Below are 17,528 nucleotides of genomic sequence, written 5' to 3' on the forward strand. Positions count from 1 at the left end.
CATGCAATTTATTGTAGCATAGCAAACAGAAAAATTCAAGCAACCTACACATACACCCATGGGAGAAATTACAGAATATAAATCATTAACAATTAAAATATGAATATGACCTCAATAAGTCTATGTTGATAGGGAAAGATTAACAGATGTTTCACAGAATATAGAAATTTGAAGATCTAGCATGAACTTCATTTGGAATCTCAGTCAAGATATTATAACACCATGGGATGCAAGTAGTTCCTCATAAAAACTTATGAAAGGGCAGACTGTTATTGCCATTTCCATACTGATATCTTTCACCTACCTTATCAGTGGGAGTTAATTTAAGCAGGTTTGAGGCAGGTTGTATTTCAGCAACAGGTGCTTCTAAATCATATGTTCTGTGATAAAGTACGGAATGAATTTTTCTGATTACCACCTTATGAATCTTTAACTACTGCAACAGTCCTTTCCAACAGTTGATTGTCCAGTCTAGACATTCTCTCCCAAAGTAGTTTCTTTTTTTATTGACAGAATAAAAATGCAAATGTCCTCCAAATACCTACATGATTTATTACACAAGAAAATTCTGCAGCTAACAGAAGTTCATGATCTAGAATTGCAAAGCTCTTTTCATAGGAGTTTGTTCCATTGTGATAATTTCCCTTTATTCCTTCTATGAGTGATTTTTTTTATTTCTAGCACTTGAGCCTAGTTCTCTTGTATTGTCAAATTTATCCCCCTTGGTGTTTCATGGGCCTTCCTTCTATAGCAGTTCTACAATTAAATCAATCATTTCAATTTGACTGTTACAATCTATTTTAAAGTCAAATATAGACTTGTTTCACATATATTGCTTGATAACAAATGAACTCTGCAGGGTGGTTCTCCTAATAAATTGTTTCATTTTTGGCAAAAATCTTTGTTACAGGTTAACCAATAATACATAATGCACACAGATCCTTCAATACCAGGATTAATTCAGTAAAATATAATTAACTGGCTTGGGATATAATTGAAAGATATGGTTTCATTGAAAGTGGAAGTAATTTGTTAAAGCACAGTATATAGTTTAAGAGTGGAAAAAACTGGTTGAAAAATCTATCAATAGTGAGGAAAGGCAGCAATTATAGACAAATGAATAACAGGGGCTCCTTTAAATAGACAAAGGATAGGAGATCTGTTGCATTTCAAAAGTGTCTGCAGCTGTAATGCTATCCAGCCTACAGAGTTGAACTAGAAGGACTGTTGAGAGTTACAGTTCCTCAATTTCTGAAAGCCTATAAGCAAATAAGCCTATAAGCCTATATGCACAACATACAGCTACCTATGAATTTTGGAGATTTTACTGGGCCCACTTAAGTGTATGGGTGTAGCAAAAAAAAATAGAATCCATCATTTATTTTCATTTTTCATCACTGTTCTTGTTATAAGAGAAATTCCCAAATTGTGCACAAGAAAAAATAAATTCAGTTCAACCATCCCCTTAGCAGAAGACCTCTGAAGTGTAGATATCTTAAATGATTGGACTATAATATAAAATTATCCATGGGAAACATTTGCTTTCTTCTAATCTACAAATACATCCAAGTCTTATGTCTTATTCTTTCACAAGGTATATTCTTCAATTCAAGAGTGTGCTCTGTTAATTATAATTCAAAGAATAATTACTATATCTTAAGTTAGTTGATTTAAGTTTTCTGCTTTATAATAAGCAGCTGACATATATAACCAAATCTCATTAAAAAACAAGGAAGGTTATCTCTACCTGCTGTGCAATTAAATGCAAAAATGGGTATTCTAATTGACAGGCCATTTTCCAGATAGGCTTTTTCCCAGCACCTTTAAAATAATCAATTGGTAATGGAGGACATTTTCTTACTTGTGAGAGATGATTGTGGGAGGCAGCTGTTTGTGATCACCAGCCAGGATACACTTCCTAACCTTCAGCAGTGGAATCCAACAGCTTGCTTCAAGAGCTTGAGCACATTCATCAATCACCACAAGATCAAAGTGGTTCTCGGGAAGAAGCTTCAGCGGACCATCAGAAGAAGCACCTAATTAAAAACAAGATTAAAAACTACACTGAGTCTTTCAGCACTGCAAAAATGGGAAAGGACTAGTTGTCTTAAAAGAGTGTGTCTTCTGATTCCTTGGTGCTTTCTGAGCGTGGTTGTTTACCTGCACGTGTTTCATACCTGTAGAATGTTCAAATGATTATACTTTTTTTAAAAAAAAGATTGCTTTAGTTCTAGACAACTTAACAAAATGAAGCAGCTTTTAAAAATAAATGCTTCATCTGAAGAGGTCCAGTGCTACTGTATCTTCTTTTAAATAGCAGAGAATAACTATACTTCCAGAAAGCCACATCAATTTTAACAGCAGCTGTACAAGTATAGTCTGAAATGTAACACCATACATATTATCTGTACTGTTTGCTGTTTGTTGCAAGGAGGCAAATTGCTGGGAGGAAGAGGCAGATTCCCCCCCCCCTCCTTGTTTTCCTCCCCAAAAGCTAGTTGCGTCTTATACTTTGGAGTGTATTATATTCCAAAAAATATGGTACATATTTTCATATTCCTCCTGCATTGGATTGTGTCATTATTGCCATTCTTCAAGTTGTATGATCTTCAATTACATGCAAGTGAAGTTTCCAATGATATCGTCAATTTTCTTTTCCACCAGAACATTCTACTGAATAATAGTAGACATAACTAAGTTAGAATGGATGCATTACCTCCTTGAAATCAACAGATTTCAGAAAGCTAAGCAGGGTTGGGTTTGGTTAACAGCTGGATAAGAGACCACCAGCAAATCCCAGAGCTGCAGACCTAGTTTAGGAAGTCATAAAAATAGCAGAAGATAGCTATGGCAGATTGTTGCCAGAAAACAACACAGATATGGTCATACCAGTTGCACCCTCCTTGTAAAATTCTACCTTTTTATTCACAACTGTTTATTTGCAATAAGAAATATGTCAGAAGGGGCAGAAGTAAGAGCTGGCAGATTTACGTGTGAAATGAAAAGAAATTGATTTGCAAATCTATAATGAAAGAGCTGCCGAGTTTATATCTATGGAAGGACTTAGAGCTGCAGGGTGCCCATAATCTTTACCTATTCTGCAGACCCAATGGCAGGCCAATCTACATGAATCTTCCATCTCCATAATAGGAAAACAGACACCAATGGGAATCCTACAAGGAGGATTTGAGTGCAACCTCATCCACCTGCTCTTTTTCCCACCAACTAACATCCAAAAATATATTGTTTTTGTGTAGTTTTCTTGGCAATGATATGGAAGCAGCCTGCCCATTAAGCTGGCTGACAACAATGCCACCAATGAAGTTGCCTAACAATAAAATCTCCATGAATCATAGGGCCAAATGGCCATGTAATAGCTAAAAACATAATTTACAAGCAGGGAAATGAAGTATTGGAAATAACATATTTATTCTTAGACTTTTGCTTCCTCCTAGACTGGCAATCACAATCCAGCTTCAGAAGGGAGGCTTAAAATGATTTCCACTTATGGAGCACATAGAAAAGAACAAAAATGAAGACTTTGAATAAAATAAAAATTATAGTTCTCAAAATAATAGATTGAATGAGGCAATGGCAATCTAGTGGAAAAATAGCAGAAATGAGATAAAAATGTCAAGGCAAGTCTGGGACTGATCAAGCCTTGGTTATAGAGGTGCCCCATCTTGTTTCTTCTCTTAGCCTAACTAGCTAGGCTGGGATGAAGCAAGAATGTGTGAATGAGTGCAGCGTTTAGGGCAGAAAGTAAACAGTAAAAGCTGCAAATCTGCATTTGTGTCTAGGTGTCTAATGAGTTTTTAGATGAAAGACAAGTAATACTTGAGATGTCATAACATTCTCTATACAGCCCTGAGGGGTTGTACACACATAATAGTTTGAAAAGTAAGAAAAATATTTAAAGAACAATCAGTTATATGGGTCTGAATTTTGAGTTGTATGTAAAATTACACCAGTCCTGGTTTATTCCAATTTAACCATTCTGGGAAAATCCTAGTGTATTGAACTCAGTTAATTAAAAGCCAGTTCTGTTCCTTGGGTAAAAGCAATTAAGTTTGCCTGCTGAGCATAGCAATAAAGTGACAAGATTGGGTTGCACCGAATAACCTTTCAGAAGAGAGAAGGCAACAATGATTTCTACCTTTAGTTATAAAAAAACTGGGTAATTGCTGCAAGGGGAACATGCTTCTAAAAAAAGATGGGGGGAGGGAGAGAGTGGAGTAAGAATTGACTGCAGAGAAATTGATGATTCAACACTGTAAATCTTCATTCTTGTCTTACATGTATGCCACTGATTTCAAACCAATTCATTTGCAACTGTAACTGTACATAACATGAACACATATGCAGAATTTATGCTTATAAAGGAACAAAAAGATGATTGTAGATACACACACAGACATATACATACATACACACGCATGCATGAACAAATGGAAAGGTGCTGAGTACACTATTCCCAATTGCCTTTTAACAAATAAAACATTTTTTGCATTTTGCCTCTAAAACCACAATGTTTGAAGTTTTGCTTCTGACAACCAGTGCAAACCAGGTTTCTATGAAAAAGGCTAAAGGGGAAAAGATTCCTATGCTTGCTGTAATAGCCCCACATTTTCAGAAAACATGTTATTATTTCAAAATCTTGATGGTGGACCTAGTTATTAGACCAAGCACCTCAAAACCACCTAGATCAAGGCAACTACCAACAAGTTCTTAAAGTTATTTCAACAGTGATTGGGAGAAAAGATTATTCTCAAGTCATCTGAATGGCTATTCCACACAAAATGGTGGACATGGGTGGAGACTTGTCACTTGAGAATTCCCTTTCCTGGGCTGGCTGTGATGGTGTGGACAATGCACGTTGATATTTACCACACTAATTGCAAAGTTGGTGTTTGCCTCAGTAAAGGTGAATACCACTTTGTATGAAGTACCTTGTCCCTCTGCAAATGAATATGGTCCTTTTTTAAGGACATCACTTAGGGTAGGATGAAGAGAATAAGACTGAACAATCTCATCATCAGGTCTTGGCACCTTTCCAGGAGAAGTAAATGAAATTGACAAAGGAGTGAGCATGATTTTACGCCTTCTATAGATTGTAGACTAAAGTATTTCTTTTAAATAACATCCAGAGCTTGCCCAGAATTCTTTGGTATGAGAAATTTCAGAGCAGAAGGGGAATATAATTTTTAGTAAGAAATTGGAACTGATATTGTGTTCATAAATCAACTTTGTAGAATAGACATTTTAATGTGTATTCTTTACACAAAATTATCTGCAAGGTTTCCTGAAAATTATCCTTATGGGATCGGAAACAGTTCCCCAAACATAAATAATTGCAGTCTGGTTGAGTCCTCTCCAAGAAGCTGTGCACATGAGTATGCACTTGGAAACAGGAATAAATTCCCTCCTTTGCTGGTTCAAGGGCTTAATTATTCCTATAAATAATGCATAAATTCCTTTCCTTCATTAAATGGAACAAGAAAATGGCAAGCAATGCGTTGTAAAATGTGAACAGCGGAAATTGTCTGCTGTTCAAATTCACATAGTATTGGTTAGTGATCAAATCACCTAATCACAGAATAAAATTTGATCAAAACAAAAAAGATAAATTGGGCAGCAAGGCTGGAATCTAGTGGTTAAGACTTCAGGTTAGAAAGCAGGAGACCATGTGTTCAAGTCTCATCTTAGCCATGAAAGCCAGCTGGGTAACTTTAAGCCAGTCACACACTCTCTCTCTCAGCCCAACCCACCTCACAGGCTTGTTGTTGCAGAAAAAATAGGAGGAGGAAGATGCCTTGAACTACTGGTAAAAATAATAAAGAAAGATACAAACAAACAAATAAATAATACAGTTCACTGTTTATGTTTATAGATTTGATCACTAACCAATACTATGTGTTCAAAGATATACTGCATATTGGAGTTCCAATTTAAGTAGAATACAGTTACAAATAGAACAGTTAGATGAATAATAATCAAATTAATCATTTGATTAAACCTTATAGGCAAATCTAGAAAAATTCTTCTAACCTGTGTTTGTAGCAAGAATAACGTGAGCTTTTTGCAAAGTTTCAGACATAGCCATTTCTTCTCGTTCCTTCAGTTCCTTTCTCAGTATCTTAATTTCATTAAAAAAATGTTTTCTCTCTCCTTTGTCTTGGGTTTTCCTTGTTTTCATCTGCATAAGAGAGACAATGATCTCAGCGCAGCACATATTTAGTAGTCAAGATAATTGTAAAACAGCAGCAGGATTTCTCTGATAAAATGCTATTAGAACATCACAAATGCTTTTTGGGTGGATCTTCTCCAATCTGACCCCATCAACTGTCTGGGGACAATGGGAGTTGTAGTTTAGTATGAACATATGGCCACTGAAGCGGTTGATAACAGTGCTCATTAAATTCTTGATATTTTTAAATGTATACCTGCTTTTCTGCTTATATAAATATTCAAAGCAGCTTACAGTAATAAAAACCACTACTGTATAATTAATTTTGCAAAGTAAAAATCAAAATGAAAACCAGTATCATTGAAAGCAATTAATAATCAAAAGTCAAAACTGAAAGAGAGGATTATTTGCCATTTCCCTAAATAAAGGAAGAACAGGAGACAAATATTGGAGCAGTGCTTCACAATTTCAGCAGAGATTTAAAATGTGTGACCTTTCCTAGGCCACACGATATTGAGTTGAAATCCACACATCTTAACGTTGCTGGAATTAAAAACATTCAGATAGCCCTCACTTAACAACCCAGAATTAAGACTGGAGTCTTGGTGATTGAGCAAAGCAGACATTAAAGGAGAAACCCACCTGGGTCCTTCACTCAGTAATAGTGATCCCAGCCCTCCTGTTGCGGTCATTAAATGATCTTTCAGGCGAAGCAAATGGAGTCCCTCACAATGCCTGTGAAGGGTTTTTGGGCTGCATGCTTGCTTGTCTCAAGCAGGCACAAAGCTGGTCATTCTTCTTTCCCTGCCTTAGGGAAGCTTTCGGCAGACAGGGAGAGAGGGATTCTGGGGTCCATGTGTGACTGAATTTCAGTTGCCAAAGTTCAAGCAGGCATGGATCGGCAAGAAGCTCTTTCATCCAGCTTCCAGAGAGTGAGTGAGAGTGAGAAAGCACTTTTGGGTAGTTGGCAGTAGTTTTCAACCTTTCCTGCCGGCTTCCCCATCCACTCTCCAGGGAGGCTAGCGGGAAAGATGGCAAGTGGCAATCACATGAGGGAATGCTTAAAAAATGATTGCTAAGCACCCAGATAGTGATCATATCACCATGGCAGGGATGTGGTATTTTGCGGTAGTTGGAAACGCTTTACTTTTTGTAATTCTGACCTATCATTAAGCGTCTGGTCATTAAGCAAGGACTACCTGTACTGCAGTGGAATAAACATTTTAAAGGCCCATTCCTGAAAACAGAACACTTGTGGCAGTACTGCGGGAGCTCCTTCAAAAGAGCCTCTTTTGCCACGTGGGAAAGTTTATCATGGTATCGACAGTCTCAAATAGTCAAAAGCATGATAATATAGGGGCGTGTGCACAAGGAGTTTTTCGAAATTTCACATCTTAAATTATGTCCAGTAGGCAACCGGCAACCAGTATAGATTTTTCCCCCTACACAGTGATCCTATATTTTTTCTGAACATTTTAAGGTTGGGTCAAAGCAAAAAGGGTTGGAGGGAAAAAAATCAGTTTTCAGAGGCAAGGTGAAAAGTGAAAGGGATAATTTTTAGAATACAAAGGAGTTGTTATTTAAAGAGAAGTCGCCAAAGTGCTAGTCATTTGCTCCACTTCTTTTTAGTTTAAAGTGATCTTCTGGTTTCTTACAAAAGTGCACAAATGAAACTTGCAAGGTATCATCACTACCAGGAGAACTAAGGGAGGACTGGAGATCACTGTCCTTGTTCTCCAATGAGAACTCTTTATAGTTTCTGTGCATAAATTATAAATCCCTTATGCTCCTCTGAATAATTAATTTTGGCCCAATCAAGAAAAGTAGTGAAAATGACTTTGGGGATCCTAGGAATGGTGAGTGTGATGCAAAGGCAGCTGACTTTCCATTTAGTGCGAGCCAATCAATCCTTGACTTATACCTTTCATCCTTCATCCTTACAATTTCTCTAGGGATGTAGTACAGCTAGAATATATTGCATGCCTCTGCAGAAGTTTGCAACTGAGCTATCCTTGGTGAAGAGATTACTCTCAAAATTCCCCAAACCTCATCTTTTATTAAAATCAATTTTCTAGCCCTGAAAAGGACAAAGCAAACAATAAAAATAACATTAAACTTTACAGAAAATCTTAAGTTGAACTGTATTAAAAAGTGCCACTGAAAACACTCAGTGCTGAGCACAGCAGAATTTAAAAGATAACAAATAAGCAAGCCACTTAACATTTTCTCCTTTCAACCCTCACATAAATGCCTCTCTTTTCTGCCTGCTTCGCAAGTAGTCCTCGACTTATGATTGTACATTTAACAACCATTTGAAGTCACGATGGTACTGAAAAAAGTGATTAACCATTCCTCACACTTATAACAGTCGCAGTGTCCCCCTGATCATGTGATCAAAATTCCAACAAGCAAAGTCAATGGGAAAAGCTGAATTTGCTTAACAGCATAATTTGCTTAACAACCACAGTGATTGCCTCAAAGGTGCTTTTTCAAGAGGCAATTGGACTTTCTGGTTAAAAACTAAACAAACACAGAAAGTACTCAGGAGAGAAGGGAAGAGAAAAACTGAGTGAGGAATCTCAATTTGATCTTAACAGTGCTAGAAAACTTGGGAAAAAGAAAATGGAAAGAAAAGACTGAATCCTAAAGAATCCTGAATATTCTACAGAGTACAGATAGTCCTCAACCTACGACCACAATTGAGCCCAAAATTTTATGTTGCTAAATGAAAAATTTATTAAGTGAATTTGTCCCAGTTTACAACTTTTCTTGCCACATTTGTTAAATAAATCACTGCAGTTGCTAAATTAGTAACATGGTTGTTAAGTGAATCTGGGTTTCTCCACTGACTTTGCTTGTCAGGTTACAAAATGACTTCTGAACATTGCAACTGTCATTGCAACCGTCATAAATATGAGTCAGTTGTCAAGCACTGGAATGCTGCAACGGTCATAAATATAAAAATGGTTGTAAGTTATGATTTTCAGTGCCGTTGTAGCTTTGAATGGTCATTAAATGAACTGTTGTAAGTCAAGGACTACCTGTATAATGTTACGTCAGAGTCAGATACAAAGCTATAGATGTTTTTAATTTTAGCCATTCAACCCAACATTGCTTAGATACCTACTGAGTTTTGGTTCAATTTCAAGAAGACACATATTCAATCATTTCTGCACAGCACTGTACTCATTCCAAGAATACAATGTCACCAAGAACACTATAGATTTATAGTGTATAGATTTATATCCACAATTTATTCTGCAGATTATTTCAAAGAACGGCTGTAAAAATGTAATACAAAACCTACAAATGCTTGATCAATATCCTTCCTGATATCGGCTACAATCTGGGCATTATCTCCACGCGACAGGACAGCATCCAGTGAATGGTGCTGTACGGACTCCAGGAGACGAGCTGGGCGACCCAGACGCAGGATCCGCACCTTATGATCAGAGAGCCTTTCCACCAAGTTATCGACTGCAATGTTAGAGGGAGCGCAACAGAGAACCTAGGAAGAAAAAATATCTCTTTAAACAGTATTAATTTGCTTCACTGAAATAGCTACTGTCTTACACAGATTCATATCTATAGTTTACAGAAACGCTATAAGCATCAATGTCAAAAGGAAAAGGAGGTTGTTTTATAAGTGCCAGGAAAATAAATTATTCTCAAATAAATGCTGGATCAGGATATGACCTGGATTTTGAAGGTCTTTATTATATGCCAGACCTCTGAGCTAAAAGGAACAGTACAAATTCAAAGGATTTGAAACCAGGATCAAGGACAAAAGTTACTTTGAGATACTAGTCCCAGCCAAATTAACTTCTAACCTGCCAAAGATCTTTCAGCTTTGTCCTTTTCTTTTATATGCCTGTAATGGTACCCTTTAATTCCAAAGGTTTATTTCTATATCTCACTGAACCTCAGAAGTTCCAGGAGCTCCTCTGAGCAGAAACAGTTGTACTTCAGCCAAGAACGTATAGAGAGAGATTAGCAGGGAAACAAAGGTTTTCTAGAAACAGTGGTAGCCTGGATGAATTAGTAAAAACTTCCAAGGTTTTTCCCTAGCTTCTAAGTGGAAATAAGAATATTATTCATTGCAAAGAACCCAAAGTATAAGATAAACATGGTGATTCTTAAAAACTTGTATTCATGAAATAAAATGATGTATCTTTCTGCTGAGATTTTGACTGGAGAATCAGACCTTGTATTACTCCCCTATCCAATCTTTGATACTGCCAAATGGCCATTCTCTAGAATCTTCCAAGGTTTATATTATATCCAAATTTCCATACTCATGACCTAATGTTTTTCTAAATGTATTTATTCTGAGGACAAATGTATAGATTTTAAAATACCACTGCCACCCACCCAAAATTATTTGTTTCTGTCTTAAGGTTTGATTTTATACTAATAGTATACTACATTCTATTATTTCTTTTCCTAGTAGTGTAATATCTTAGATATGGGAGAGGGAATTACTTTACTCAGGTTATTTACCCAGAGATCCATTTTATTATGAAAATTAAAACTTTATTTAACAATAACATTTTGTGAACAGAGAGCATTGGGAATTGTAGATTAACACACACAAAACTCTTCCTCTAAGCATAATAATATTACCATACTGTAGTTTATTTTTCTATAAGGGCTATCAATTATTATTTGTTTTATACTTACAGTTCAATTCCTTTTCCTTTATTTTCTCTCTTTGTAAAATTATTCCTTCCCTCTCCCCTCAGCCCAAAACCTTTTGGACACTTTGTTAAAAAATAGGCCAGTTAACTTTTTACTTAAATTATATTAGCACATCAACCTACTGTTCTATTACATACCTCCCTTTTAAAGTGAAGCATCAAGCATCCTCATATTTTTATACAGTAACAAATACATCATTATTGCACACAGCATTCTTTCAAACATTCACATACAATTCTACACAAATTTACCTACAAACATTTCATCAGTTCCAACACTGTTTCCCCCCAAACATTAGAGCAACTAGTAATGGACAATACAATTAAGTACTGACTACATCCAAATATGAGGCATCTGGCCAGCAGTTCATGGCCCCAAACCACTGTTCCCTCTAAGGTGCGCGCGTGCGCGGCCGCGCACATGGAAAGAAATCCCCGCGCAGAAGTTTCTAACTGCCGCGCAGAGATTTCTACCAAAGCAAACGTGGGGAAGTCCTTTGCAGGCGGCTAGAACCGGCCGCCCGCAAAGGACCTCCCCAGAGGAATCTCATGTCCTGCAGCCCAAACTTTCTCCTCCCAGCAACTTGGCCTGTTGGATACAGTTGTGGCGGGGGAAGAATGGGCTGGGTGGGCTGGCTGGCTGGGGAGGGGGCAGCCCTTTAAAGCCCTGCTGCCGCGTCTTCCCAGCAAGACTTCCTTTCGGCTCGCGGTTTCCCTTGCCTGCCTTAACCAAAGCTTGGCGCCCCGCCTCTGCTTTCGCTCTCCCTCCCTCAGCTGTGCAGCAGCAGCAGCAGCTCTCAGCCTAGGGTGTCACGCAGGCTGTGGAAGGAGGGGGAGGAGGAGGGCACTGTTCCCTCTAAGGTGCGCGCGTGCGCGGCCGCGCACATGGAAAGAAATCCCCGCGCAGAAGTTTCTAACTGCCGCGCAGAGATTTCTACCAAAGCAAACGTGGGGAAGTCCTTTGCAGGCGGCTAGAACCGGCCGCCCGCAAAGGACCTCCCCAGAGGAATCTCATGTCCTGCAGCCCAAACTTTCTCCTCCCAGCAACTTGGCCTGTTGGATACAGTTGTGGCGGGGGAAGAATGGGCTGGGTGGGCTGGCTGGCTGGGGAGGGGGCAGCGCTTTAAAGCCCTGCTGCTGCGTCTTCCCAGCAAGACTTCCTTTCGGCTCGCGGTTTCCCTTGCCTGCCTTAACCAAAGCTTGGCGCCCCGCCTCTGCTTTCGCTCTCCCTCCCTCAGCTGTGCAGCAGCAGCAGCAGCTCTCAGCCTAGGGCGTCACGCAGGCTGTGGAAGGAGGGGGAGGAGGAGGGAACCAAAGAGAGGCTTTTAGGGGCCTGCGCCCCACACCCAGGACCGTCCTTGCGCCTCAAGCCGCGTTTCTTCGTGCAAAGCCCTTCGGGCGTCAGGCGGAGCTCTCGGGTTGCCCAAACCAGTTCCTCCCAGGTTCAAATCTACGGAGGGCGGAACTGGAGTGGGCAACCCGCGCTCACACACACACATACACACAGAGAGAGATTCGGCTGTGTCCGGTCCTCATTTGCAAAAAGCCCAGAAAAGGAAGTCGGTCGGGGGCAGAGGAGGGGGGGGGAGACCCGTCGGAGAAACCTCCTGAGTCCTGACCCGATGGTCCTGAGGCCGGAGGAGGGGGGTTCTTCCCCAGACAGGGCTCCCCAGGAGAGGGCGAGGCACCCCTCCCCCATCTCCCTACTGCCAATGTCGCACAGGAGGGCTGTTTCTATCTCGGTGCTTTCATGGAGAGTCAGCGAGAGATCCAAGCTGTCCAGCGAAGGCAGACTGCTGTTTAGTAAGAATGTTTTAAATATTGCATTTCAGCTTATTTGTCATGGATTGGTGGTCAACCTACTTGCATATACAAATTCTTTTTCATATGGCGTGCTGGTGCTCTGCAGATTTTATTTGATTTTAGAAAAAGAAAATGAAGGCTTCTTGGTCCACCTGGACCGGAAAGTCAAAATCCAGAAAATTAACCTTGTTTAGGAAAGTTTTGCACTGATGGAAAAATAGTGTTTTCCAGTGAAAGTTTTTTCCCTACTTTTCCTTGTTTGCTTTTTTGGCCTCTATTCCTTCTCTCCTCTCCTCTTTTCTTTCTTCCTTTTTTCTTCCTTTTTTCTTTCCTTCCTTCTTTCTTCCTTTCCTCTTTCTCTCTCTTTCTTTTTTCTGCCTCTTTTTCTTATCCTCCCACCCTCCTCTCCCCTTTCTTTTTCTCTTTCTCCTCTTTCCTTTTTTGTCTCTCCCTCTGTCTCTGTTTCTCTCTCCCTCTCCCTTCTTTCCTTCCTCCCTTCCTTCCTCTCCCCTCTTTGTTTGCTTCTTTAAGTGCTCCAATTGCTAATCTACATCAGTTGGTAATTTATTCATAACTTGCTAAATCACTGCAGACTATTGGATAGTAAGGGGGAAAGTATAGTCCTCAACTTACAACAGTTCACTTAATGACTAAAGCTACATCAGCACTGAAAAAAGTGAATTGCAGCTGTTCTTCACACATGATCATTGCAGCATCCCCATGGTCATAGGATCAAAATTTGGATCTTTGGCAACTGCCTCATATTTATGACGGTTGCAGTGTCCTGGGGTCACCTTTTGCAACCATCTGCCAAGGAAAGTCAGTAGGAAAGTCAGACTGACTTAACAACCAGGTTACTGATTTAACCGCAGTGATTCACTTAACTGTAGCAAGAAAGGTTGTAAAATGGGGCAAAACTCACTTAACCAATGTCTCATTTAGCAATAGAAACTTTGGGCTCAATTATGGAACGATCTCCCCGTTGAGATTCGTACCCTCACCACCACCCAGACCTTCCGCACAGCCCTCAAGACCTGGCTCTCCCAGCAGGCCTGGGGATAGGTTCCAATTTACCCGCCCGAGTGCTGACTGTTGAATGCATGTTGTGGTTTTACTATTTTATTTTTGGTCACTTATTGTTTGTCCCTTGTCGCTGCACACCCTTCCCTTATGATTGTAAGCCGCCCTGAGTCCCCTCAGGGAGAAGGGCGGCCTATAAGTCTTAATAAAATGACTCAAAAAAAAAATGGTCGTAGATTGAGGACTACCTGTATAGGGAGATTTCTTTACTTAATGGATATTTACATGGTAGAATTGAGTTTCAAATAACACTGATTTCGTTGTCTTGGGTGACATCTGTGAAAAAAATCCAGGTGCTCAGGTATGAAAATGTGCTGCTCAAACACTATACTTTTCCGCTCACACTGAAAAAAAATTAGAGGGAACATTGGAGGAGGGAACCAAAGAGAGGCTTTTAGGGGCCTGCGCCCCACACCCAGGACCGTCCTTGCGCCTCAAGCCGCGTTTCTTCGTGCAAAGCCCTTCGGGCGTCAGGCGGAGCTCTCGGGTTGCCCAAACCAGTTCCTCCCAGGTTCAAATCTACGGAGGGCGGAACTGGAGTGGGCAACCCGCGCTCACACACACACATACACACAGAGAGAGATTCGGCTGTGTCCGGTCCTCATTTGCAAAAAGCCCAGAAAAGGAAGTCGGTCGGGGGCAGAGGAGGGGGGGGAGACCCGTCGGAGAAACCTCCTGAGTCCTGACCCGATGGTCCTGAGGCCGGAGGAGGGGGGTTCTTCCCCAGACAGGGCTCCCCAGGAGAGGGCGAGGCACCCCTCCCCCATCTCCCTACTGCCAATGTCGCACAGGAGGGCTGTTTCTATCTCGGTGCTTTCATGGAGAGTCAGCGAGAGATCCAAGCCGTCCAGCGAAGGCAGACTGCTGTTTAGTAAGAATGTTTTCCCAAAGAACATTGGCCCAAACCCATTTCTGTCTCTCTTTGTCTCTCTCACACACACCTACTCTGCAAATGTTATACATATGCCATTTCTTGAACATGCCTTCAGAAATCGTGCGCATTCCATCATGAGATTTTTAAGAAGAGACTAGACGGTCACTTATCTGAAATGGTGTATCAAACTCACAACAACATGTTGTCGTCATGTGACATACTGCAACTCCCCCTTCGCTAAAATGAGTGGGCGTGACCAGCGTGTGATGCATCTGGCCCGTCGGCTGCGAGTTTGACAGCTGGACTAGAAGACCTCCAAGGTTCCTTCCAGCTGTATTCTATTCTAATACTCTGAGAAAAGCATGATTACCATCTGTATGTATTGTGACCGTGTATGTATTATGATCATTTCCAATTCACCTGCCATACTGGACTTAAAACACTGAGAAGATGCTATAAGCATGAAAGAGGCTGCAGGTCTATTAAGAACTGTAGGCAATACCCCTCACTCAGCCAGCTACCTCCCACCTCCTGCTTTAACCAAAGCTGAAATGTGCATCATTTTGAATGGCAAGGTTCACCTTCCATTCTTGCCCAGAATAGAATGGTCTCAGGGACCTACGTTTCTGAGCTAAATCACTCTGACCTGGAAATAGGCATCTCCTCAGAAAATGTATTCATTCACTCACTTTCAAGCCTTGCTCCACAGCTTGGAGTATTATCTCCACCACAGTTGTCGTCTTGCCAGTTCCAGGTGGTCCATGGATGATAGCAAGTTCCTTCTGTGCCAGTGAAAAGCAAACAGCCTCTTTCTGAGAGGCATCCAGGGATTCATTGTAGAACTTCAAAAGCTCTGTAAGTGGCAGGAACATTTGTTCAGATCTCAGTCTCACCAAGAACATTTGCGAGAAAGGAGGTACAACACAAATAAGAAAAGGCTGTTTTTGGACATTGACCAGATTCTCAGCAAAGGAAGCATCCTGATAATTACTAAGAACAATTCTAAGCTCCCACTGAGGCATGGCATCTCTCAAGAAAGTTTCTGTTTTACTGCAAATATTTTCAGCCTTTGAAAGAATAACAGAAGATTAATTAGCTTTAACAGCCCGTTGCCTTAACTGTTCCACCATACAGAATACATTCTTACTATGAAATTCCTTGAAAAAACACAGACACTTTTCTTTCCTAAAAGTACAAATGTTTTAAACAATATGCTGAGCCAAAACCTTAATTATAGCTTTGAACACTAATGTGCAATTAGATGAGCAGCAGAGTTTCATAGAACAACTGCTAACAATTCATTAGACAGTGACATGCGAAGAGCAAGACGCACTACCTTGAAATGACCAACAGACAATGGTGGCTGCTGGAAGGATGCAGGGAAAATACTCTTTGGTCAGTTGGAAAATGCTTCCCTTAACCCCCCCCCCTCTTGGGAGGGGGGCGGTCCCAGCTAGGACAATAGAGCTAACAAGGATGACTATTAATTTCTGCCTTATTTTCCTGAAAACTCATGTTTTGAGTGCTGTGCAAACTTTAAAATAACTACATAAATGTCTATATCTATTTCTTAATTCAGGACCACCCTTTTTTCTTGATGATAGTTGCAGGGGAGGGAATGGAACTGTCAATTAACATCCTGTGTAACATTTCACTTCTGCCTCTAGTAAGCAGCCCCAGCTGGAATGGGGAAAGGGAACTTTCAGAAGACCCTCACTTCTGTAAAAATGTTACATGTTATTTTTTCTTTTGGTGTATCTCAGGAATTGATATTATGCCAATGTTGATATTATTGTTCCCATTATCATTATTATACCATTATTATTATTACTGTCCAACTCCTCCTCTTCATCCCACCAACTTTTCAATTGCAAAGATGAGGAGGCTTTTAGCTTGTTTGATGCCAGTATTGCAGGAAGAAGCAGCAGAACATTTATTCACCAAAATCCGGAGGAAATCAATTAAAATATAAACAGTAATTTTATATATAGGGGAGCAGTTGGTAAGTAGGAGTTGTTGTCACCGTTAGTTTGGCAAATGCTCTTGGAACAGGCATTTTTCACTTCAGACTGGCAAAAGACACTAAATGGGCAATTTAATTCCTCTCTAGCTATAGGAGATGGCCCATCAAAACGGGCAGTAGTGCCACTTTGTTGGATTAGGATGCCAAAAGGTTTTGCATTCTGAACGGCAAGAAAAGAATTATCTCTCCAAATTTGCTACTGCTAAGAATTGGAATGGCTCTTTTGCAAGAAGTAGAGAGGTGCTAGCATTACAGTTTTACCATGAAGCTGTTTCTCAGGCAGATTTTATTAAAATAATGCAAATATCAAGTTTGTTTAAAAACACAAAAAGCAAATTACAGATGTTTGTAAAATCATAGTAACAGCAAGTCTTGTAATGATTGGTAAAGAATATGTTAGAAAGTTATCATCACCCTATATTTCTAACTATTTTTTATAGATTATCCAAGCCAGGGGTCCCTAACTCCCTGTCTATGGACTGGTTCCGGTTTGAGGCTCATTAGGAACTGGGCTGCAGAAAAAGCGCACAAAACTATCCCTTCCCCCACCACTGCTGCCGGTTGGCAGAACGGGAAAGACTGGGGACTACTGAGCCAAGCAACATGTCATTTAAAGCTTTTTGGCTATGTTTTATAATATTTTTATTGTTAAAAATGTCACATGCACAATCAAAATTTATTTTAATGCCTAAAAATAAGAACGTTTAAGTAAATCCTCTTTCCACATATAAAACCAACCTTTAAAAATTGTTGTAAATACTTGAACACCTTAAACTTTCAATTATTTTAACATGAGCTGTAGGAAACATACTTTTAGTGCATTTTCCATTTACCATACTTATGTTCTATTTCTTGCTGATGAAT

The 17,528-nt window shown here is 39.9% G+C and overlaps 1 protein-coding gene across 1 annotated transcript in view; it reads right to left on the reverse strand.

Moving 5' to 3' along the window:
- Positions 1–17,528, reverse strand: part of IGHMBP2 (immunoglobulin mu DNA binding protein 2) — a 67,294-nt gene that overhangs the window by 36,928 nt on the left and 12,838 nt on the right. The window contains exons 5-8 of the mRNA XM_032220768.1: positions 15,331–15,494; positions 9,495–9,695; positions 6,049–6,196; positions 1,862–2,036 (exon numbers count right to left, since the gene is read on the reverse strand). Coding sequence (XP_032076659.1) covers positions 1,862–2,036; positions 6,049–6,196; positions 9,495–9,695; positions 15,331–15,494 — 688 coding nt within the window. The remainder of the gene's footprint in view (positions 1–1,861; positions 2,037–6,048; positions 6,197–9,494; positions 9,696–15,330; positions 15,495–17,528) is intronic.

This window comes from Thamnophis elegans, chromosome 1 (genome assembly GCF_009769535.1).
Source record: "Thamnophis elegans isolate rThaEle1 chromosome 1, rThaEle1.pri, whole genome shotgun sequence".
NCBI classification, from domain to species: Eukaryota; Metazoa; Chordata; class Lepidosauria; order Squamata; family Colubridae; genus Thamnophis; species Thamnophis elegans.